The following is a 26,953-nucleotide window of genomic DNA, read 5'->3' as shown; positions in this document are numbered from 1 at the left end:
TAGGTGGTTGAGAATGATTGGGAGCGCAAAGCCTACCTACGTCAGGCATCCTGGGAGGCTCTTGAGCGCTCCTTCTGCGCATATCTGAGCATCTCAGGCATGCGCAGAAGGAGCCTTTTTGCTTAAGGAGAAAAATTTGCCAATCTCACGCATGTGCAGTGAGATCGGCAAATTTGTTTTTTCATCCTACGTCACCCGATCTCACACCTGGGTCGGGTGACGTAGGATGAAAAACCTGCAAGAGAAGACGAAGATGGTGGCACCCGGAGCGCCGACTCCGAGACAGATGTCGAGAAGACGTGAGATCAAACTGCCTTGCGGGATTGAAGGTAAGTGTGTTTTTTTTTTTTTGAGTATAGTTCCTTTTAAAGTGATTGCATCCTACTTTACCTCCTTGGAAGCTCATATTTTATATTTTATATATTTGTGCTCTATTCATCATAATAAAAAAAGGGCACAGGAATAATTATTTTTGATTTTAATATATTTTTTTTTTCTTATTAGTGAAAATATTAAATATAATTAATATACGCATTTGTGTAATATATTTATTATGTACTGTTTGTTCTGTGTTAGTATATTTGATATGTTTGTTTTATATAGTATTATTGTCCTCACTGCCTTGCTCATTTGCAAGGAACTAGCACAGCACCTATTAAACCCCACATGATGAAGATGTATGTTAACACACTGAATGAACATTTGCCCAGGGCTGCCTTCTGGGGTAGTAGTCAGTAATAGAAAAGAAGTCAGCATACAGTATATTATGTTCTTTGAACTACTGCTTTAACAAGTCTATTAAAACCAACAAAGTGAAAGCTTGCTGCTTAGCAGTACATCCCCCCATTGTAATATGAAGTTAAGCAAACCAAACCCTGACAAAGCCACTGCTTTGGTATTGTATTCTACTATAATGATATACTTAACAAAACTGTAGAGCCAATAGCAAGTTGCCTGTCAAGTAAATATAAGCAAGTTATTTAGAATTTATTTCAGTGGTTGTGGTTCCTGATCCACTCTATGAACTTGTTCACAGAGACGCTAAAAATCTGGCAGATTTTTTTAATTCACAGATATATTTAGGGCCCTGATATATGAAAGCTAGAAAAAGTGGGTCCTACCCAAACTTTCCTTAAGAGCATTAGGACCATCTATACTGTGAGAATATATGAAATTTGAAAGTTAGGATTTTTTGCCTGTAAGCATGTTTGATATTGTAAGCTATATTCTTATTTTGACATATGAATTTACTAAAGGAGTTTAGAATCTTCATCTGATGAATTGTGTTAGTATTTACTTTAGTTATTAAATTAACTAAAAAAATCTGCTTACAAATGTTTAAATGTATAAGTACATGATTTATAGAGTGAAAATTCTTGACTCCTTTAATAAACCAATCTCTGTATTTTGCTTGCCTGTAAACTTGTAAAGAATCCCAATGAGACAATAAAAGGGTTGGTAATAATCTATGCATTCACTTAAAGGGGATATACATAGGTTATTTTGTGAAATGTAAATTCTAGGATTAAAATTAGAGGTGTTCTCCTTTAGGGTTTTTTGTTGCAGCTGTTAGTTTGCACTGAGATTAACTATATATCTTTTATGAGGTTATTCCCATGATCCCAAAATATAGCTTTTTTTTTCTTTATTTTTTAATTTCGTTTAAATAGGCAAGGTCTAAAGAACATACTTATCCGTTCACTAGGATGCGGGTAGGTGAATATCCCCCTACTCCCAAAGAAACCCCCCAACGCCACACAATTACATTTACCTTTTAGAGAAAAACTTGGAGTTGTTAGACGATTAAAACCCTTTACTTACAGACAGGTATCAATTAATTGCAACCCAACGTGTTTTATAGATATTTATGTCTGCTTCATCGGGAGGAGTTGCAGTTAATTGAGACCGCTTTGTAAATTACCTTTTTGATTTTTGATCTTGTTATGGTTTTATGAAAGTACTTGATAAAGTTTGCTGGCATTTTATCTTTGATAGGTGTCAATAATGTATGGTGATTGGATGCTTTAAATATCACAATGTTTTGTATCATTACAATAATGTTATGCTTTCAGAAATAGATACAATTGGAACATACTGATCATTAGCATTCACCTTAAATCCTAGTGTTAAGTCAGTGGCCCAGAACAAGCATGCAATGAATTAGGTAAGAGGCAGAAATCTTGCTCTACATATTCATTCTGGGACTGTGACCTACAGTAAATGATTCAAACTTTTTTATTAATTTATTAATTATGAATTATTATTAAATTTTTTTACGGACACCAATCTACAATGCAGAAACAAGATTATTTGAATTATATTATTATTTGAAGTTTTTACTTATCTACACCTAACCTACTACTTAACCAAGTTAACTCAGAAGTCCCCATCTTTTCCCTTCCCACTGCTTAGCTACTTTTCTACTGCTTTGACCCATTAAGCCTAATTATTAACCAGAAACATGTATTAATAATGGCTTAATTATACCAAAATATAAACAATATACCCAAAATACAAATATAACCACAATATACATCAATTATAATACCAACAAAAAACACAATACAGTGTTCTCTCCAGGGCCATTTTAGCTGGGTGCACTACCCGGCACTTTTCAGTAACCAAAGAGCTGTTTTTGATTACCGAAGAGTTGGGTCACAATACAGCAGTTGCCACCTGCCTAAAATTTCATCATGCCATGCTTAAAAAAATATCTGGGTTGAACACTGCAATACTAAAATAAAACATACCACAACATATTATAACTCTTTGTGACAATTTATCTAAGGGTTGCGGGTTCCAGAAGGCATAGAACCATAGCAGGGCTCCTTTCTTGAAATTTTTGAAGTTATTGATGTTTTTGGTACCAGTCACTTGCAGACCATCACACTGCATAGCCAGTTGTTCATAACCCATTGGCTATACAACTTAGGTAACCAAAGATGGCTGCTATTACCATTACCATTTACCCTTAAAAAACAACTACCTTCTACAACTGAAACTGAATCAATACCAGTACTTTTATTCATCAGGGTGACAAAGCACCAGAAAATGGAGACAAGTGGATGGGAAGCTGCCAAGTTACTGCTGACTTCCTTTTCTTCTTTGCTATTCTATACTTCCCCACCAATCCTCCCCCAACCCCACCTCGACTAGTCACCTAACTGACCTTTACTTAACCCAAATTTTACCCTCCCTTATCTGTATAACCTTTACATCCCTCAGTGCGTATGCTTCCACCTATTCAGGCCTACCAATCTGTGTACCTGGGCCATACATTGACATCTGTATTGGACTGAACACTAAACATAGACAGCAATGCTCATTTCTGTTTTCTACAATTAAATTCATGCAAAATAAATTAGCTAGAGGTTTTTAAAATTTGCTGTTAGTTTGAAAGATTAGTTACATAGTAATTGGCTTTTTTGTGGATCATTGCATTTCTTCATTTACTTAATAGAATTCTGTTGTATAGAAGCTGACTATAAATGTACAAAGTCGCTATATTAAATAGGCTGATTTGTTTCAGTAATAATGTAATTAAAGGTGTTATCTATCTACATATGCACATCTAAATTATTATTTTATTTCTGAAAGAGCTACTTTTGCATTTAACTGTATTGTATATTTACTATGTATTTTAAAATATACATGTTATTTTTGTCTTAACCCAAATACCAGTTCTCTATTAGTACTCTACTATACCTCCTTTTTTTTCTGATAGTCCCTTCTCTTCATGGAGTCTTTCACTTTTGCAGTGTTTCTCTTCCCTGACTGCACTGATAGTCCTGCCACCTTAGGCCCTGGAATGCAGAATGAACAGAAGGAGTAACAGATGTTTGACTTTACCATTTGTCAATATTCATTCAACAAACATGTCTGTATGTTTTTTGGGGCTAATTACTGCAGAATAGAAATTTTTGAGGATTTTACACATAAAACTACAAATATATATTTAGCTGTGTATTGTGTTGATGTGCCTTTCCCCAAACTCTACACTTTTTGTGATATGTATGTCATTGAAGAACAATTCTCATGTGTTTTTAGTTTTTCAGTTTGTCATAATTTTATGGAACAGGTACACTGGCCAAAAAAAATCCTCAAGCCTTTTGGAGCAATGTTATAATCTGTGGTTAACTCAGTTGGTCAGTCATTATAAATGACTACCTGAATAAATATTGAATGACCAGGGTTTTCGATTAGTAGATTGTATTCATCCCTGATGGGACAGACATATTCCAAGATGACAATGGCAGGATTCATCAGGCTTAACCATGGAATTGGCCACCACACTAGACCGCAACACCATTGAGAATCTTTGAGATGTCCTGGAAAAGACTCTCCTATCATCAATATAAGATCTTGGTGAAAAACTGTTGCAACTCAAGGATAAAAATAAATGTGGTGACAACAATATTAATAATAAACTGTATTTATAAAGTGCCAGCATATTACATAGAACTGTACATTAAATCGGGGTTGCAAAAAACAGACAAATCAAACAATGACACAGGAGGAGGAGAGGACCCTCCCCCAAAGAGCTTACATTGCATAAGCTTATTAAAATGATACAATAGAAAGTGTTTGTTGTAATCAAAACTAAAGGTGGTTCAACAAAACTTGAGTGTGACCTCTTTTGAACAGGCAGAGTATATATGTTATGAAGCAATTCTAAAATGTAAATGTTTACTAAACAGGAACAGCAGACCAAAAGGTACATAAGTTAGCCAAAGCACAGGTGATCATAATTACTACAAGCAAGACTTGTAGAAGCTTGAAATTTTGTTGTGTGTGTTGCAGCCACAGGCTTCTTTTTTTGTGCATGCACCCTGTGATATTGTCCATTAAAGAAGGAAAAGTGAGTTTTTACCATCAGTGTCCATTTAGAGCACGTGTTGTCGCAGTGTGATTCATTGGCACCCTAATGTGTTAACATATTTTGTTGTAGTGCCCTGCAGTTGTGTTAGCCAAAAAGTAATGAAAGTGATTTATTTTTAGGTAGGTTAGGGTGCGTGGGCAGCCCGTGCATTTCCAATTGGCTGCTTTAATGCAAAGCACATTAACACTCTACATAACGCAAATTAATGTAGGTGTATTAATGCACCGCAAAGATCTAAATGATCTCTTACTGTTTTTTACAATGCCGTTCTCGGACATGTGTTGAAGGTCAATGTTTGAATAAAAACTAACATATTAGCTTGTTTTTGTCCTATATGAAATGCATTTAGTTGCAATACACAGACTGCTTGTTAGCAAATTTGATTTGTAAGTGAATAGCTATATGAATGTAGTTCTGCACTATTCTGCAGTTGGGGACTTGGTTGGTTGTGCAGCAAAGCTGTAAGCAGAGCCTGCACATGTAATAAGCAAATGTACCTACTCCCAATGTACATATATTAACACAATTAAAAAAATACACAATTAAGGTTATTTACAATAACTGAATATATATATATATATATATATATATATATATACCGGTATATATTCCATTTATTTTTTTACTAAAAAAAACAGCTCAACTACAACATGTTACTGGTGCTTTGTGACAAATACAAGTATGATGTTTTGGAGAGGCAAAAAAAACTAGAGAGTAAATATACCTGGGTTTCTTGGGTGGAATACATTACATAAAAAATATTTTGAGAGTTTGTTTAACCTTTTGCTCATTACCTAGAAAAGTAGTACAAATGTAAAGTTTTTCTCGGACTCACTTTATCTTCTTTATTCTGTTCGAAAACAGCTATTACATTTTTCAGTTCACCTTCTCCAGGTGGTCTTTTCCCTGTGCTATTTCTATAGTATTCACCTTAAAAAGCTGGGAGAAGCACAAAGAAAGGTTGTAGATATTGGGAGAATGAAATATGTCAAGGTAATAGGGCTGCAAATGTACTAAAGGGACTGCTGCTATTATCCAAGATTTTTAATAGAGTATTTTGACCTATTGGGAGATGGGGAATATCTAACTTCTATGTACAAAGTGGAACAAAAGTTTCATTGGTGTGGGTGAGCTATGAACACTTGTGCTACGGCACACACTTACCTTTCTTTAAGTTTCTCCAGTTATGACGGGTCCACTGAGATCCATTTGGGCCATCTGGCAGCCACAGATGATATACCTCCTGTATGTGTGCAGGAGTGACATTGGGCTGATTTATTAAAGCTCATCAAGGCTGAAGAAGATACACTTTCATCAGTGAAGCTGGTTGAACCAGGAAATCTGGAATGGAACTGATCCAGAACTGAAAACATTTGCTAACAAATAGCTAATGACATTTAGGAAATCCATTCCAGGTTTTCTGGATCACCCAGCTTTACTGATGAAAGTGTATCCTCTCCAGCCTTGGAGAGCTTTATTAAATCAGGTCCAAAGAGTCAAGAACTACACAGAATTACACAGCACTCAGATAAAGGTAAGCTGAGTCAACATGAATCTGAGTTGCAGTGTTTGCTGAACAGCATTAGTAGTTCACTAATCGTTTCACTTGCCTGAAATTGTGCTTTATTGAAACCAAGGATTTCATTATCAATATTAAGTCATGTACAAAGTAGCCAAAAATATGTAGAAGTGACTGCATTTTCATTAAATCTGAATCTACATAAATTATATTTCCGAGAATATTATTTCATGTTCAATCAATGTGTTGCTAATTACAATAAAGGTAGAATGTATTTTCTCTAATTACATTCACTTGTGGTGTTTCAAAGATATGAATGTATTTTAAATGATGGACTAGAAAGTAGATCAATACACATTGTGCATCCATTATAACATACAAGAAAAATATACTGCTCTGAAGCACTTAATTACAGTAATTGCAGCTCTGAGAATTGTGGGTGAGAATGTTACCTCCCTGCCAAGAACTTCTATATTCCAACTTGTAATCAATGAAATGTGATAAATTCATAAACTCTTGCTGTTATATGAATAGTCTATTCATTTTGAAAGAGTCTGCTTAGAAAAAAACATTTAGGCTGTTTTGTATTAACTGAATAGCGTGACATCTAGACAATCAATGTTGTGATTTCTATACAGAATTTTTAGGTAATAGTGTTTTCCATACCAAACATGTTTTACCCAGGCAAGGAACTTACTTGGCTCTGGTGCTAAAGAACTCAAACCTATGGAGAAGTACCATATTGGGGAAAGGGTCGGGTGGCATCGGGTGGTTTTGCAAATGAACAGCTAGCAGTAAACATGTAAAATAAAATGTAGTATTGATACTGATATAAGCAAAACATTTGAAAACATTACATTGATTTAAACAATTCCATCCAAAATAGTATATATATATATATATATATATATATATATATATATATATATTGATTAATATTTGGGCAGAAGATTGTTTGAAAATTGCTTGGACAAGGAAGGTTTTTTAGCCCATTGGTTAACCACCATATTGAAATTTTAACACCCTTAGATATTTTAATAAGTTATAATTCAGATAACCTATCTTACTGAATGGTATATTGAATACTTGTAAGTGATTGCATGGACCAATTTAAATTGATCTCACGTATAATTTTAAGTAACAGTGAAAGAAAATCACAAACTGTATCCCAAGCATGAGGCCAACCCATTTGATATAATTTAAAATGTAATTAAATGTGTTTAGGTTAACATTGACCTCATATACTGACATGTAATACTGTCCTTTTCTTGGCTTATGAGAGGCTCAGAGGGAAGTGATATGTAAGCTCATTTATGACCTCATTACTAAAGTTCATTTATCTGTACTAGAAGGACTTTTTTATTTTATATATTTAGGCTATTTTACTGCATCAATTAAAGATTAAGGCATTACCTAGGTTTTAGACTAGATCAATAAAGTCTGAAAATTGTAGTTTCACCACAGATGGAATTCCAGGCATTGGCTACTACTACTTTAAACTAACCTGTGTGGATAAACCGTTTGCCAGGGACATGGGAAAACATCAGAAAATACACAGTATGCAGGTTTGCACTTGATTCTTAATGCACCCCTTACTAGGTAAATAATTTATTCCCCCATACCTAAGAGTTCCAGCATTGAAAAAGTCACACTTTTTGATCAGATCCCAGTACAGAAGAACCCCTTGCCCCCCGCCGATGGCTGCCCTGTCCAATGCATCTTAATATTAGCGAATCATGGTCCGTGGTTGAACACTACCATGCCTTTTGAAAACATAGTGTATGTGCATAGTACATGAAACACCATAACCAAGGGTTCTCTGTAATGTTAAAAGTAATCACTTAGTTATTAGATCTTTAGGGCACATTGTTCGGGAAGGACCATGAAAGCTTGTTTTGAATTCGGTAAAGCTCGCAACTTGGTGGTCTTGGTGGACTGTGACTCTAAAAGGGATGGAGAGCGCTTTAGGCACCTAGAGATATTTGCTTTTTGGATTACAAGACACTTTGAAATTTGGCTATAGAAAAAAAAAATAATTGTATTTCTAAAAATGATATGATTTTTTTTTTAAAGCACAGAAATAAGTCTAAATAAAGTGTAGTAGTTACACCTGAGATGGATCAAACTCACCTGGTGGTGCTCCTTATGTTGTGCATTTATATATATATATATATATATATATATATATATATTTGAAAGGTAACAGATTCTTAGATTGTAAGCTCTTCAGGGCAGGGTCCTTTCCTCCTCCTTTGTCACTGTCACCGTGTCTGTCATTTGCAACCCTTATTTAATGTACAGAGCTGTGTGATATGTTGGCGCTATATAAATACTGTCTATTAATAATAATAAAATGAAGTTGAGTTGTACTTTGTAAATCTGACAGAGCACAGAAAATCACTTTTAATTAGTAATTCTTATATTGGTTTGTTTATTACCATATTACATAGCAATGATGTGTAGTAACCTATAGCTGACAATCTATTTCAACATGAAGAACTTTAGTATAGATTGGGTTAAGATAGTTTTTCATGATTAGATAGGGTTATGATAGGGTTTTTTTTTTATTAATATAGGTGATTATAGGAGCAAATGTGTGTTGTGTTTATTATTGTTCAAAATTGTTTTATCACTATATAATACATTTTTAACTACCGGTATTTAAAACTTTATTTTCTGCATAATCGGTATTATTTTTTATTCATAAGCTTGTCTTGCTCTGTAGTTTAATCCATTGAAATTTAAATACAGATGTCTTTTTGTTTTAATTTGCAAGGCTATAAAAGAAGCACGTACTGTAATCAGCACTGCATTCGTTGACCCCTTCACTCCCATTGAGGCTACTTAATAGACAGGGTCAAGGAACTTGCAAGCTTTAATCCTCTCATGTCCTTTCTCATCTTTTTGTGAGATACAGCAAAGGAGCAAATAATCAGTCAGACAATCTTTTTTTCTGGCATAGCAAATCTAGGCTTTACAGTTCTGTATTTCTCTTTTTCTTTATAATAATAAATGCTGTTAGCAAAACTATCCACCTTTGTACACCGAGATAGAACAAAGGGCTGTGTAGTATAAATGCGAAACACAACCAAACAGATACAATCATAACAATCTGAATTTCGGAATATAAAGATAAATTTACACATTTAAGGCAACATATGCACAAATGGCAGTATATTGGAGGTCAGAACAATATAACCTTCGGATTTAGGGGTTCATTGAATACTATGTTTGTGGTCTACATGGTTCTAGCATATACACTATAGGTTTGTTGAGTCTGGGGCTCAAGAAAAAGTTTTAACCTACCTACATACTAATAGAAAGGTGGACAAGTTAATCAGCATTGAAAAGTTATCTTATTTTGTATTTCAACTTTCCATTAAATTGCGTGACTTCTCACTGTGAAAACTAAAAGTTAATACTTATTTTAGCCTCGATCTTCTTCTCATTTTGCTCAAATGAGGCTAGTATCATGATCCACTTGTGTAATGTTTGGATCCTAAATGTCTAAATTTGGGATATTTAGCAATTCTAGGATTTTTCAGAAAGAATTGCAGCATCACCCTCTCCTGCACAAAAGTTGGCTGTAATTGCAGTGCAATTTATATGTGCAGCTACAATTTAAGTTTAGACAGGCATTTATCAACTGCATTGTTATCTGTTCCTTGGTTCTCCCTTTCAACTGCTAGGTGTTTGGAGATTTTTACTAGCAGTCTTGACAGGCATTTGCTGAAAGCAGTTTCTAATAACTGCACTTGTCTTCTGGTTACTATGCATGTTTAGAAATTCATGGGGAACAATATATTTAATTGATATTTTGTATTATTTAATTTTATTTTTTTAATCAAATGTAGTTATATAGCACCAACATACTTTGCAGCACTGTACAAATATAGGTTTCAAATGACCTTTTAGAGCGGTCTTATTAAAGTCTATAATGTGGTTTAACATCAGACCACCCTGGGACCACCAATAAGGACTGGTTGACAGGGGTGAGCTGAATCACGGTCATCTGAACAGTTATGTCTGTTATACCTTAATCAAAACATTAAGATATTGTTTGTGTTGTTGCATTTGAAAACTAAGGAGAAACCATATAGACATTTAATGTTTTTTTTTTCTTTTTTACAGTAAACTTACTAGATTCACGGTCTGTGATGGGCGATCTTGGATGGATAGCATATCCAAAAAATGGGGTAAGAATGTACATTGTAAGAAAAATTGTTCACTACTAAAAATGAGTCCCTGCTATAACCCTGGTCTATATTAAATTTACTGGATTACCTATAGTCCTTTAAACCAGAATATTTATCTTTGCCCAAGGTAAAATTCATATTCTTCAGATTTCTCAGAACTGTTGTTAATTATAATTGTATTGTAATGTATTTGTGATTACGATTTATAGTTTCATTATATTTTTATGTTTTTCATTGTATATATTGCAATGAAAATGTAAACTTGAAATTGAAATGGGGTGTACTTATGCAATATAACTGCAATATACTATACTGCAACATTTAGTATACATTATACTACAAATAACTCTTAATTAAACATACCTGGTAATGATACTAAAGCAAAAATACATACATGATTTCTAAGGCTTTTTTTTTTTTATTTTAGATACATTGTCAGTTTTTTTGCCAAATGTTTTCTACTGGGAAAGTTTCTATACAACACAAAGTGTACAATGTGAAATACACAACCCATTGAACTAGTCAATTGTATCCTCTTGTTCTCTATGTGGAAGTGGTGGTTTCTCTGCAGAGGTCTGACATGTCCTCTGCTCAGTCAGAATTAAAACACCACAAACTGCAGAGATCATGCTTGGAGGTCTTCACCATCTGCAGGGTGGTGTATTGGACATTTCATGAGACACCTTTGCTTCTACACAGCCAACAAGAATTATCCTCTGAGGCATAATAGCATTACACAGGTCATGACTTCTTTTTCTTACCCATTTAAAATTATAGTGCCTAATTATAAATGTATCTGAACTTAAAGTTTTCATTTAGTCTCCATGCAAAGTCCCATATTTATTTGCTTGTTGATCCCGTCATTTAATGTAAATTTATTTACAGCGACTGGGAGGGAGAAGATTTGGAATTATTAATGACAGGTAAAAGGTTTTGTTCAATATTGGGACTAGAGCATCACATAGTAAATGGAGCTGTCACTTGTTTAGATTTCCATACAGGAGCCTTTAGGTGTACTTGAAAACAAAATAAGACTTTGCACACCTTTTGTTGGAATGTATGTAGAGGTTTTAAACTTGACTTATATTTGTGGAAAAGCCACAAATACTTCGGATGTGATAATATTTATTGATAGTATTAATTTTATTACACATGGAACTGTGTGATCACACAGAACTGGGTTAATAGTAAAAATACAGTAACAGTACAGCAGCATTGGTTCATAAGTTAGCAAAATTTGTTTTAAAAGTCTGTTGTTTAAAAAAAATAACGTATTAGGAACTAAGGGTAAAGGGTGTTTCCCATTCACAACTTCTGTACAAGTATTCAGTAAATCGTAGCAGCAAATCTGTTATTACCAAATATCATCTCACGCACAGTTCACAGTATATATGAAATACATATTTATTTGCTTTGCAAAAGATTTGGCTGCCTTTTGCAACCTCTGATGGGTTTTTTGGTTTTTACAGCTGCCAATGGTTCTGTTATGTGGTATAACTCCAATTTTTAATTAAGTCATCTGGAATAAAGAAGCTATCAACCAGCTTCCGCCTTTCCAAATCTCTTTGAAACCACTGAGGGTGCTTAACGTTACACCCATGCAAAAAGACAGATTTAATCATTTTACAGCCAGTTCCCACCCTTATGACCCATTTAATTTGTTTATCATGCTGATTTTATTTCTAACTATTTACGATTCGGAAAGTAAAATTGCTTCCTTTAAGAAAATACACATCTGCTTACTGTAGGCAATCAGATTCTTTTGAAGGATTCTGGGGGTTTTCTGCACAGTATGGGAGAAAACCTTTATTGTAGTATACAGAGAGTATGGAGTAGGCAGTGGAGCTTGCCGCATTCAATGTTCTGTTTCTTTGTGAATTCAAACAGCATTTCATAAACATTTCTTTTAACACCAGTGCAAAAGGGATATCTGATTCTGCCAGAGCTTCTCTAACTGGATACATTAAGTGACATGATTTAAAAAAGGATATGAAGAGATAGCAGACAAACACTTAGCAGAATTGTGTGCTATTGGCATAATGTCAGCCATAGCAGGGGGCATTTGAACTGTAAGATGAATAAATGACCAAGAGATGACCCAATTCATCTTAAAACTGTATTATACTGCTTGAAGCTGTTCTAATCTCTCCATGGAAAAATGAGATTTAAAAATGTTAGATTTCTGACAAAATTTGCATGCCGCGCACGAGTTAGTTGTGGTGGATTTATGACTGCAGATTGAAATGTAGATCTAGCATCTGTCATTTGCTAACCTGCTTCACGCCTAGAGGTAATTTACTTGCTCGTAACAAAACAAAGACCTCTTTACTTGCTGGTTTGCTTTGCAAGATTAAATCGTTAAAGGTTCAGCTGATAATAGACATTGCCAGATTGGCACCACATATCCAAGTACGTCTGGATGGCTGGCAAATTTCCCCAGATTTCCCCTGATGTGGGAATAAAATTGTGCCAAGATGAACTATGTATTAGAGGGGATGTGTGCATATTTTTTGTACCTTTTCAGAAAAGCCATCTGTAAACATATCTTTAGAGGCCCATTCACACATGAGTACAGAGAAACACAAAGTAAGGTGCGTGGTAGTTTTAAATTGCATCTACACTGCATTACAGTGCACAAGAGTTAGTTACAATGTGCCATAGGGGTTTTTCCACAGCCATGTACTGTGGGCCCTGTATTTATTTGTGTGTTAGTACTTTCTGGTGCCATTTAATATCAACGCCAATGGACTAAGGCTATTCACCTAAGTGCGTTGAGGTGTGTATACTACCCAGAACTGTATGTTTTAAAGCTTTGGTTGCTGCACCCATATTTTTATTATCATAGTGAAAGTTGTGTTACCATAGTTTAATGTCTGTGGTTAAAATTCCCCAAATAGTATACATACTAGCATTATACTTGGGGTTGCTCAATCTTTCTGTTAGATTGTAACATTAGATTTTATTATATTCTTCCCAAGTGGATGCAGCCAGAAACCATGGCAGTAAGATTTTGCTGCGGCAGTCCTTAAAGTAATATTATCAGTAATGGATTAAATTAGGGACAACTGGGCCACAGATAATTGTTGTTCAAAATGTGGTGCAAATATGGCATGTATTAGAAGAAAAAAAGGAGTTGAGATCTTCTAAACGTTTATATTTTAAATTTTAATACATAAAATACTACATTGGTAGCCAGAGATTGGTTGATTTTGGTTTTAGGGACCAGTGACACATACTATTTTGGATAAAGTAGGAGACTGGTCTTAAAAACAAGGGTTCATCCAAGGCTGCCTTTATAATTTCTCAATAGAGATTTTTAAGGGCTAATAATATGTTAGCTACAATTGTTTCTAGCACCAGTATTATTAAGCTGTACGAGCAAAGAATATGTTATAATAGGATGTAATTTGTACGGGGGGTTTTGTGGCTAATTTGTGCTGTCTGTCTCAGTTTTTTTTTTTTACATTATTTTCTTCTGTATCATTCTCTAGAGGTTAAAAATGAGTGCATTCTAGATTAGTCAGCATGCTTCATGAGCACAGTAATGTGTTTCTGTGCTGCCCTAACTGTAGCTAGCTATTTAGAAGAGTTGGCATAGTTGCTTATCCAGTACAGTGCAGCTTTATAGAACAAGGGCCCCTAGGGAGAGCAGGAGGAATAAAAGCAAAAAAGAATTTTTTTGGCACACCAAAGTCATGTCACATCGCTGTCATGGTAAATGGCATATCCAGGGCACTAGTACTGTGACATCAAATTTGTAGAATTAGTCAAATTACAGAACAAATTCTGGCCCCGTTTACAATATATTGCTTAGTATGGTATATATAAAAAAGCATGACATTTATTGTACTTTTTATATTGAAAGATCCAGAATTTTATTTACTAATGCTATATTCTAAAGAGTTTATTCTGTATGTTTTGTGACATTAGCTTTATTATAAGCAGCTTTATGTTTTTTATTTAACAAGGCAGTGTAATAGGATTACAGGTCATGGTATAGTAGTAAGTTGGTTAAATTAACTCAAAACACCTTCATTCATTTGTTTTTCACAGTATTGCTTGCCTAAAGGTTTAATCTTCCCCAATGTATTTGAATTATAGCCTGGTGAGACAAGTTAGGACCTGGCTTAAGTCTTGGATTTTTCGATCAACTAACATAAAATCACCATAATTTTTCTAATAGTATAACAAATAAAAAAAAAACTGTATTTACAAAATACCAAATGTCTCAAAAGTTGGTATGAAAACTCATTGGTTTTGAAGGTGTAAATTCAACTATCAATACTTCAATATAACCATATGATTTTACTGAGTGAAAAAAATTCATAAAACAAGGATCATCGTAACTCAATTTATTTGAATATCAGCAGTAGTCAGAAATATGATAATAAAGTTAATTATTGTGAACCTGATGTGACCTAAAATATGTGTAAGATTAAACATAATGTTGTGATACCTATGTTACAAAATTTATAGGATAACTGAAACCTCCAAATTATCATGCCTGGGTGTACTTTTGGCCATCACTTCACTGTAGGCCTAGATTTGATTATTATTAATATTTCTGCATTACCTCTATTTTACTGCATACTGTTTTTATATAAAATTAAATTACTTTTTACATGTCACTAACCGTAATGCAGTGGAGCTCACAATCTAATTTAGTCTAAGTTTTTTTTTATTTAGAAGGGTGGTGGGCAATTAACCTACCAGTATAGTTTCTCCCCAGAAATGCATTTTTTACTGGGTGGGTAGAAGCAGTAGGCGGGTGGTGACCCCTGTATTGTGACCTGACTTTTTTGTAACTACCCAAAAACAGCCAGGTGGTTACTAAAAAGTGCCAGGTTGTGCACCCAGCTAAAAGGGGCTGGGGAGAACACTGCAGTATGATTTCTGTGTGATAGCAAACCAAGTCTCCAAAAAGGAGCAATGTGAGAATACATGCTATTAAGATAACAGAAACCTGCCCTTTTCCAGTTCTCCATAACATAGAGGAGTAGTTTTCTTCCTTTTAGATATAGCTGAGAACAATTAATTGATAACAACATAGTCATAGAGCCCATTAGGTTATAACTCTACATATTTCTATTTTATATTTATATAGCTACATATTTCCTATTATTCAGATATAACTAAACACTTTATCTGTAGGTTTTACTTACATTTTAAATATACTGCACACACGGTTAATGTACTTTTCTGTTTCTTTTCTTACAGTCAGGAGATGTTTGATTCAAGTAAATGATGCCCTTCTAACCTTACTGAAAGTAAGAGATCAGATGAGCTAGCCATCATTTGATGCATGAAATGCTTCACGGCTTCAGTACAATAATCCTAGCTACATCTGTAGTGCTTTATGAAATGCATGGAAAACACTATACTGTATGAGAAAGGGATGAAAGCAGCTAGTAGTGGCCACAGTCCAGTGATTTAAAAGTAATTGCACAATTCTCCACAGTCTGCACTCTGCTATGATATATTTTGAAGTGAACATCTAGCTTGGTTATTCCTATTTTATGAGAAAAATTGCAGTGTAGTATAAGAGCCTAGTGATGAAAGATATCCACAGTGTAAAAATGACTGGCGACAAATAAACTCTTCTCAAATTATTCTTTTTTTATGTTTTTGAGCATGGCAGTGGACAGTGTTTGAAAGCTATGAAGGGAATAAATAATTAAATAGTATTGCGGACAGAATAATTTGAGTTACAATTTACCATAAAGGCAATGTTTAACATTGGAAGACGTCTAGCTAGAACTAGAGATGAGTAAAACAAATCCAGATTGACCCAGATGACGCCAATTCACCCAAAGCAGATTGTCAGCTTTTGGCAATGCATACAAAATTAGCTGGCACAATTTCAGTTTCTGATGAAGGTCATCAGGCTCCCTATGCTGCTTTGCATGTTTCCCATCACCACCTGTGCTTGCTGCCCTTTCCCAAAGTCAATAAAAATAAGCTGTGTTATCATATACAACTCTTCTATAGCATTGCTAGACAGCTATGCCATAATTTACAGTTGTTGCCCAGCAAATATTGACCATGTTACGTGTTTTTTTCTCAACCTTTCCACCATATAATTCCACACCAAAGAGGCATCCAGAACAAATAAAATTGCTGTTAGAAATCTGGTTTGAAAGCAAGATGATTGAGTAATGAATCACTTCTTGTCAGGAGGCATTTGACGTAATTGCAGCTGAAATTGACTGTTGACACTGAAAGTGACCACAAAGTACAACTGAAAAAAAAATTATTAGGAACAAAAGGGGCAGTTAAGGTTTAATTGCTGAAAGAGCTAGCAATCAGAATTAAAGTACAGTATTTCGCCAGATTCTTGTCTGTCCCAATATGTCATTTGTGTCTTGCCCTATGCTTTACCTATAGTAGCTTCTAACACACTGACACTATGGCTGCTTTCTGCCCCATCTTTTAATATAAGGGGATAGCTTATAGCCCTACAGTGCTGCATAATACTTACCCGTCTAAGTCTGCTGACCATGTTCAAATGCCATTTAATGCCTTACAGATTTAAAAATATTTCCTTGAAGAATCTGCACATAAAGTCACTAGGACAAATTTCAAACCTTCATACCTATTAGTAATATTTATACTCTAGTGGAAGAGTTACCCTAAAGTATATGGTACTTTATTGCCACCAGTCAGATTTAGACGCAAACCAGATATTTATGTTTCGGATTGGTTCCTAGGATGTAATACAGTTAGCCCTTTGTTAACTAGTAACTGTCATTAGATCATGTTCTGTCTCCCAGGCATATTACTTATTCTGGTCAATGGAGCTGAAATGATTCGAAACCCACCCTAGTCCTGGAATTAGTGTGCAGCTCAAGCAGTTCTAAAAAGAGAATGACCTTGTAGCCTAAGATTCTTACAGGTGTACTATTTTACTTTGTGATATTTTTTTATTCAACACACCAATTATGATCAAAGTATATAACCAGTATACCAGAAAGCAATTACATTATCCACTGTTTCCTCTCCATGCAGGAAAATATATGATTACTTACATTTCTCCAAAGTATTTTGCTGATTAAGAAATAAATGTGAACTTTAAAGGTACACTGAAGTACCTTGAATAAAATTCACAGCCCATGTTTATGAGCCAACACGCTTGCCCTTTTCTGTCTGTTGTAATATTGATTTGGATATTGACCTTAGCATAATGTGCATTGTGCATTATTTTACTGCTTTTGTATCAGAATTGTAACAGTGTTTCCATTAATATAACTATATGTATGAGATTGTTCTCCACATGTAGTAACTATATTCTAGATTAATTAATTAGGTCGATCAGTCATATACTTCTAAACTAAATAATGAAGCAGATGATGATATGAAAAAGTTGTATAATAATAAATATACAACTAAAAAATACTATTGATCAAAATCAGGATAGTTTTATATATATATATATTTATTTATTGGACCTCAACTGATCTGCAACACCACATTTTCAATTTTAGCATTACCCTGTTATCTGATTTATATATTTAGCAAGAAAATGTAATGTCTCAGTCATTCCTGCCAATGGAAAGCAGGAATACAGGTCAAACATATGACTACCATATATAGACCATAGATACAATTCTGTTTAAATAGGTAAATACAGAAGAGTAATATCAATCTAACATTTTAAAGAATTACCCTACCCTAGAAAAAGCCTAATTTGCTTTTACCTACTACCATGCTTTGGTTTAAGAACTTTGAATCAATGACTCAGAACAGAGATAAAATTCTATCTAGTCTATGACTCTCATTTGTTGCATACTTTTTTAGGTTGTCGTTTCAAACGTATTGAAGGTAAACAAGTGTTTCTCATCCAGGGTTCCTCCAGAGGTTCCCAGGGGGTCCTTGAGCAATGAGCAATCCGAGCTTCTCAAGGCAGTTTAGGTGAGCCTCTAATTATATTTTTGGTTATCTGTAAGGGTGCCATTCTTCCTAGTGGCAAGATGTAAGAGGTATTCTTTCCGTTGACTGCTATGCAAATATACTGTGTGCTGTGGATATAGTAATTATAGTAGGGGTTCCCCCAAGACCTGAAAGTTATTTCAAGGGTTCCCCAATGTAAAAAATATCAAATCAATGGGTCTATTCTGCTGTAATTTCAAACAATGAAAAAATACCCTCCTGGTTTTTTTCAGCCCACCTACTGTAAGCCAGACCATCAAGGACACCCTTGTGAGTATCACCACACCAGCTTGGGCTGAAGCATGGTGGCCACATCAATACATCAGTGCATCATCAGGACCACTCATTGCATAAGAAGAATGGAAGGAGACCCAATGCATCTCATGACTAGCCAAAAAATATCTTAGTGATGTAAATTAAGTAAAAAAAAACATACAACTGAGATGGAGAGGAGATTAGCACTTGGTTGCCCCAAGGACATAAGGAAGAGTTCCTGGGGAGGGTAAGGATTGATAGATGACCAAGGGACCACCACCATTACAGTTGATGGGGAAAATTCTGGTGATTTGTTATCGTCTTTGAAGAGAACTTAGGCTAAATTAAACACAGTGGCATGGGCAGATCACCAAATGTCTTAGGAGCGTTGTGGTAATTAGGAAAGGGCTAAAATGTGTATGGCATTGGGGGGGGGGGCTTTTTTGAGGCTTGGAAGGCAACATGGGAAAGATGCAAATCCTTCCATTTACAGTTTTATGTGGTCCTTTAATTTGTTTCATAACAAGGATACAAAGCATTTGTAACTACAAATGTGTCAGTGACACACTTAAGAAATAACAGTCCCAATGTAATAGTTTGCAAATGGTATAACTACAAATATAAACACATCAAGTTGTGTACTATACTTTGTTACAGCGGCGATACCAAGACATGTGACGCAGTAAGGAAACAATAGTTCCCTTTGGAACTATACAAATTGCACAATTACAAATATACAGACTCTAAGTTGTCTTTTTTTATTTATTTTTTTTTTATTATTCTCACAATGGTAACACAAAGTGTTTATGACCATAACTGATACATTAAAAAATAAAAACTCCAGAAAGTAATGCAGTTTAAGTAGTGAACACTATTTACACACTAACACTAAAGTCCCACCCTGACACAGACCCTGTCCTTAACATTTTCTAAGTACAGTAACACTAAACATCCTAGTCCCAACAGAAGTAGAAATATGCAGCTCTAAAGAATTCTATCTGTATCTCAACAGCAGAATATGGACAGAATGTTATTTGTTTCCTGTAGATTGCAGCCAAATTACCAATATTCTGATTTATTTTAACTTCAAATTCAAACATCAACACATTTTTTGTAGTACTGGTGGACAACACCTGCTATTAAACCTTTACTACATAGAAAATGGAAAAGTGAAAATATGAAAGACCTAGTTTGCATAAAATGTTTGGTGTTCTGATTTAAAAAGATTAAAAATAAATAACAGTACTACAATAAAATAAAAATAAAATAAGAATAAAATACAAATTCAAAATGATAAATGCTTAGCATTTTAAAGTTTCTGATCCATAGGCTGTATGTAATTAAGAAAATCTCACTGATTTTTTTTTAATATAATGACAGTTCCTTATAGCTGACAAATTCCCTATAAGTGCATCCCTACTTAAGAACAGGTGGTTCAATCAACTGCACATTCATCTTCACTGTCATATATGCTCAATCAGGGATATCCTTAACACCTGGCATATTAGTGGATCTGGAGTGTTGGGCTTGACTGCTTGTGATTAAGCTCCAAACAAAAGTGATTGGCATGAACACTGAGCCAGCTGAATGTAAAAATAAGTAAATATGCCTATATAGAAGATGTGGCATACTATATGCTCATCTCTCTATTTCATTCCATTCAGCAAGCTCATTTCAAAGTAAGTTGGCGAGTGATCTTTGTGATGGCAAATCATTACAATAATAGGAGATTAAAATTTTGTGTCACAAATCCTCCTAGATGACACAATTAAAGTCATAACCACACAAATAATCCTCCAAGTTGGAATCAATTCATTATACAGTGCAAGCTCCTTCTGGTGTGCTATCAGCTTTGTGTTGATGCCAAACTGAACAACTGGCTCTCCTTGTGTGATTAACTTCATCGGTGTTTTGTCTGCTCAGTGCCTCCTGGCTGATTTGAGAGTACATTTCATACTCTCAAAACATAACATTTGGGAAGATGCTTCCCAAACAGAAGCCAATCAAATCACCATTAAAGTCATGTAGTCAGATTGGGGATTCTCTCTGCCAACTTACATTTTATATCCAAATTATAGTATATTAGTTTTGTCAGTTAGATGAATTTACCTGAATGGCATGTAATCAAAACACACAATTCAGAGATGAAAGTTAAATCTGGGGAATTACACTGCTTAATTTCCACACAGGGGGTTTTAACATGCCATTACCATAATGGAGAACTAGATGAATAATAATGTATAAAATACATTGAATAAATGTGATCAGGGAAATAAAACTCAACCAACAGAAGATTATAGAAGTTTTAGGAGGTGCATACAATTAATTAATTTCTACACATTTTTTTGCAAAATATCTTTCCATATAAATAAAACCAGTTAGCTCAAAAAGGTGGGGATTTGTTAGGATGTTCCTAAATATTCCCTGCATAAGAGATGTTATCAAATGTGATACATTGATTTCCTTTGCTTTGTATTAAAGAAAAAAAAAATAGACTAAAGGTCATACTTACAAAGGACCAGGACCATCTTCTTCACATAGAATTTACTCAAATGCACCATAGGCTTGACCTGAAGCTGATACCATACTTATGGTAGCAGCCATTATTAACAGCCAAATGGAATTGGAAGAAGCATTCTGTTTCAGAATCAGGATTTAGGTTTCATCCGAAAAAATTAGCTCAGTAGACTTGCTTTTTTTTCTTTGTTCATAATTCTTCAATAAAGTCATTCAGCTGCAGATGTACCCTGTAGGTCAAATGTTCCATGTATTTAGCAGATCTCACCTAATCTGATTTGACAGCCATCCCATGTATTGACACCTTTGATAGAATAAACAGGAGATAAAATGGAGAAAAAATGTGCAAAACTGAAAGATAAAAAACTACAACATAACCCCCTTGTTTATTATACCATCTTGCAAATGTCTTATGATTTGGGTATTGATGTAAGTGTAGTATAGGGCACTGAATCACTTTATGTGAGCTGAGCTGCAGGAATACATCATACAAAACAGGGAGTGTGCATGGTACTTTGGTCAATTTAAACAGAATATCATGTAGTTAAAGTCAATGTTGCATATTGTCCAGAGAGGCTATATTGTATCTACCAGCATGAACGCTCCAAACACTCTACCACTTCTTTACTTTCCAATCCAAAAAAGATTCAAGGCTATAATCATGGCCATCAACGCATAGCTTGCCAGATGCGATAACAGAATTTTCCATTTTGTTGCTTTCTCTGTGGCAGCTCATTGTTATATTTAGTATGACATTTCTTCCGCAGCTTAGCACTTTTAGTTTTTTTTGTGCTTAATAATTTAAGGCTGAGCGCACACATTATTAGGAAGCTTAACACATTCAACACCATGCCGGCAATTATTCATTCCTTGAGTGACCTTTTTTTTTCCAGTGCTGCCCATTTTTAAGATGCAAATTAATTAAGAATAATTAGCCTAGACCATTTAAAAAATATATTGATGTATTTTTTTTTTTGCACTGAATAATTATTGTATAGTGTTTTTAATAATTCATTCCAGATGCAACTGTATCTCTGTGCAAGATATAACTCTAAATTAATGCATATAATATGTATTTAAAAAGATATGCCTGTCAAAAAAGAAAAAAGATTTTCAAGCAGTTTTAATGAGCATTGCTTATGTATAACATGTTTTATTTTTCTGTGCAGACAATCTGCTTTCTAAATAGTAGCAATGAAATATTTAGTAGTAAGAATTCCCTCTCCCAATAAGAAAACATGGTCTAAATGATTGTGTAGTGTAAGGAAGTTTAAAGGATAACTGTCCTTGTAAACAAAGTACAGTTATCCTGTTTTCCGCTCTTCTCCGACCGAAAGTAACCCACCCTTCCTGTTCAAAGAATTCTTCTTTTTAGGATCCCAATATTTTCTGGCAGCCACAGCGAAGTCATTTTATTTCCATCAGGCAGCACCTGCATAGAAAAATCTTCATAAACCCCAACAGTGCAGGTAGATGCGCCTGTATATATGCATGTCATAGAAATAGGCTGGGTATTGGAATATAGGAAAATACTTATTTTTTTTATTCCCGTGACAACCAGTGTTCAGCTATGACAATATGAGCGTGCCCTTAACATCCTCATGTACAACCACAACCAGCCAGCGAGTGTGCAGAATGATGTATACCTTAACAATGGGCTTACAAGCAGCAGCGAGGCAGATTTTGTTGTACACATTGGGCAATGGGTGCCTGCTTTGTACAATTAAAGGGTTTACAGCTGTTGCTTACTTTGCCAATCCAGTGATTGGCAAGGTAAACTTGATCTTGTTCTAAATCTAAATTTGTTTTAAAGCCTCCCATCCCCATCAGAAAATACCCACAATTCTTTTTCAGTCCTTCTCCATTCAGCTACTATGTGGGAGGAAAGAGGCCTAGGTGGAACTGGCATAGGGCTGAGGACTTTCTTCACCAGCTTCCTCCATATGACAGTTGATCACAAAGCATCAATAACCATGTCACATGGGGAAAAGGAAGGGAATCACAATACTATCCTCACCGAAATGCTTGTGGGTGCTGCTGGGATCCCCTACCGACAGGGGTGTAGTCGTAAAAACAGAATAGGTGGCACAGTATGTGCCCGCCCCACTACACCCCTGCCTATGTGTCACTTAAAGGGGAATAATAAACTTCCCTCAGAGTGACGTCATGTTATCAGAACTCGCCCACACTCTCATCGCAAGTCTGAGCCTGCAATGGGAGAGTGGGCTGGTTGTGTTCAGAGAGACAACCCGCCCACCGCCCTGAGCCTGCAATTCCATATTGGGGACATGGCTCCGGCCGGTGCCCCCCCCCCAGCGGAACCCTTCTCTTGACCCCGGGTAAGGGGGGGTGGACCGGCCAGAACCAAGGACCATCAAAGAATCCTTTGAAAAATAGGAGTGGTTCCCACCCGTGCCAGAAGCACTACACCCCTGCCTACCAATAGTATGCAGTACTCACCTTTCCAGTACCGAAAGTACACCTGGCCCTTTGACCTGCATAGGCAAATCACAATCTCTCTTTAAACTATAATATTGACTAAAAAGCAAAAGCTGTCTGGTATTTAGGACAATCCCAACACATTTCCATTATTTCACTGATCATCCTCTTGATGAATCTTTTGCTTTTGGCTTGGAGGTGTGAAGGATCAAGGTAATGTGGATTAAAGGAGAATTGAGAGTCTTGGGAGCAGAACAAATTTTATTTGATCTTCAAATAAACTGTTATTTTTCCAATAAATCCACATTTATCAAAGTTATTCAAGTAACCTAAATGCTTTTATAGCTAGGTATTGATTATTTTATGAATTATGGAAACATATCTGCCTTCTAAATCCTGCTCTGAAAGGACTGAGAGAAAACACATATTTACAGGACAGAGATATTTTAAAATGCTTTAAATATGTTACAAGATCAGCTCCTGAGAGAGAGAAAACCATTATCAAGCTGTTATATGTGTTGGCTTACTTTTTGGGGTATCTTTACATAATTATAGGCTTTTTGATCAAGCCTATATAAGACTATAGCATATTATAGCATAACAGATCCTAAAAAATAAATTCTAAAGTGTAACAAATCTTAATAATATTATAATACTAATATAGCATATAACATAATTCCATTTCCTCAGTACTTATTTTGTGTTCATAATTGTGACATTTATTAGAAAGCAGATTTTGTTTAATACTACAGATTACTACATTTACTTTTTCAAAGCAGCCCATGAAGATATCTGTCAGCATAGTAGGTAGTATGAGTAATGTAAGTGAATAGATACCAGCTATGATTGGTAGCTGTATATTATTGTCAGCTGTATGTCTTTGCAATATATTTTATATTAAGTCTTTTATGTCCTTGACATTTACAACTGAGTGAATTTACACTCAGCCTACTGAAAATATGGTAATAATACTGGCAAGTCAATGTTTACTAAGATAAAGTTGAAATTTAGGGTTACTATTAAAAAAATCGAATTCATTTCTCACCTTTAAAGCAGATCTAAATTATTTTTTTAAACAAAAATTCTGACAGGTAGGGTTCTTTAGACAGAATGTGTATCTCTTCTATCATAAATGCTTCTCCCCAACCTGTTTACATCTAATTGCTTGGATGTACACTAAGCCACACACCTATAGCTTAGTGTACCTCAATACTGCTAAATTCTCTAAGCAGAGGGAGAGAGAGAGAAAAGTCCAATGTACATGCTCAGCCAATCTGAGTGGCCAAAGTCTCGGAAACCAAAGAAGACTGGGTAAAGATAAAAGCACCGTTGGTGGTAGTAGGGGGCTATATAAAAACTCCAATGAACTCTTGCTTTATTTCTGCTGTAGACATGCTTTTTTCTATATATACTTACTGTGTGTATATTAATAATTAAAAATCCAATTCAGGTTTACTGGATCACTCAGGTTCTCCCACAATAGTTTATCCTCTCCAGTCATGGAGAACTTTCATTAATCTGACTCAATGGGTCTGATTTATTAAAGCCCCCCAAGGCTGGAGAGGATTTCCACAGTGAAGCTGGGTGATCCAGAAAACCTACAATGGATCTTGTCCAGGATTGAAAACATATGCCAACTGATACCAAATGATTTTAGGAAATCCATTACAGGTTTGCTGGATCACCCAGCTTCACTCTGGAAAGGGTATCCTCTCCAGCTTTGGAGAGCTTTAATAAATCAGACCTGCTATGTGAAGCAGTTTTGATAGTATATTTCAAGCCTAAATTTGAAATTAGTTTTAAAATGTGCAGTCAATGATAGAAATACAATAGTTATACCACAATGTTTTAGGAAACTCAAGGACTCTCAGTTAGAGGTTATAACTACAGTTATTTTTTAATGCATTTGCAGAAATAAACTTTATAGCTATCATTTAACCCTGAACATGTTTTCATGTTTCCAATAAAAGGTTACAGATGAGCAACATAAAATTTGTTTAAAAGTATTTTAACTGCACTACCAGAATATTTGATATATTGTGCAACCGTTGTATTTAGCTGCTTCTACTAATTTAAAGCTCAGCAAATTTTTAAAATCTTCAAAAAAAGAGTACTTTTACTTTCTAATGCAATCTGTGTACAGAAATATAATGACCATATCATGCTTCCATATAATCTAAACAAGGGTACTTTACCAGTGTTTGAGCCCATTCTTCCTATTCTGTAGACATTATGGGCAAAATATTTCAACCCTCCCCAGTCCCAATAAGAAAATGCCAAAACATTTGGTTAATGTTGGATAAAATCTTTTGTGCTTTTTTATTTTGCGTATGAACTTTAAATGTCCCTTAATTTCCTTAATGATCCTCTAGTTTCCATGTACTTTACAGATCACCATAGTTAAGTAATGGGAGGGCTACCATTTGCTTGGATCAGACAATGATCATTATAGCATGAACTTGAATGCATAACACAGTGTCAGTGTTTCATTCAGCCTTTGGAGTAATAGCAGGCCAAAATCTGATGTGGAACATTAGCTTTTCTGGCATACAGTACAAGCAAAGATTCATGCAGGCACAGGTGAGCAGGAATAATTCTAGCCTTTTATTTTTAGCTGGATTATAAAGACACTTTGGTCATGTATTTGTTTTTTGTGTGCTTGGATTAAATCACATATTTATTTTAAGAATACCATTTTATATTTCACATACAAATACCATTAAATGTGCTGGAAATAGGCAGACCAGTTTACAGCCTGCAGGTTTACTCAGCCAATAACCAATTGTATTGATAGTAAAGATTTCAATGTCTGGCATTCTCCAGGCGTCTGTTGATGTGGGTAGATGACATCTGTTAGTGGAAATGAGACTGGATTGTAAGTACAGTAACCTGGCTGCGTTATTCTGCACCAGCTGCAGATAGTATGGAATAATTCCTTGACGCGGGTAGCTCGGACCTTCTAGCCCATCCCTTATAAACACCATTGTCATGACTACCTTCTACTACCAAACTCCCGCTGCATACCAGCCACTCCCCCCAATTAAATACCCCAACACAAAATCTTGGATTGAAATTGGCTGGCAAGCAGCCGTTTATTTAAAACACTAATAAATAAAGTTTAACTTTCCAAATAATTATTAAACAAATATCCAAATAAATAAATGCCAAAATAAATTACATTTTACACTTTGATAAGCATACATTAACATAAATTAACATAAC

At 35.0% G+C, this 26,953-nt stretch overlaps 1 protein-coding gene across 1 annotated transcript in view; it reads left to right on the top strand.

Annotated features, from left to right (window-relative positions):
* Positions 1–26,953, top strand: part of EPHA5 (EPH receptor A5) — a 203,512-nt gene that overhangs the window by 14,979 nt on the left and 161,580 nt on the right. The window contains exon 2 of the mRNA XM_072405426.1: positions 10,530–10,594. Coding sequence (XP_072261527.1) covers positions 10,530–10,594 — 65 coding nt within the window. The remainder of the gene's footprint in view (positions 1–10,529; positions 10,595–26,953) is intronic.

Source organism: Pyxicephalus adspersus, chromosome 3, assembly GCF_032062135.1.
Source record: "Pyxicephalus adspersus chromosome 3, UCB_Pads_2.0, whole genome shotgun sequence".
NCBI classification, from domain to species: domain Eukaryota; kingdom Metazoa; phylum Chordata; class Amphibia; order Anura; family Pyxicephalidae; genus Pyxicephalus; species Pyxicephalus adspersus.
This window is presented reverse-complemented; position numbering and strand designations above follow the sequence as displayed.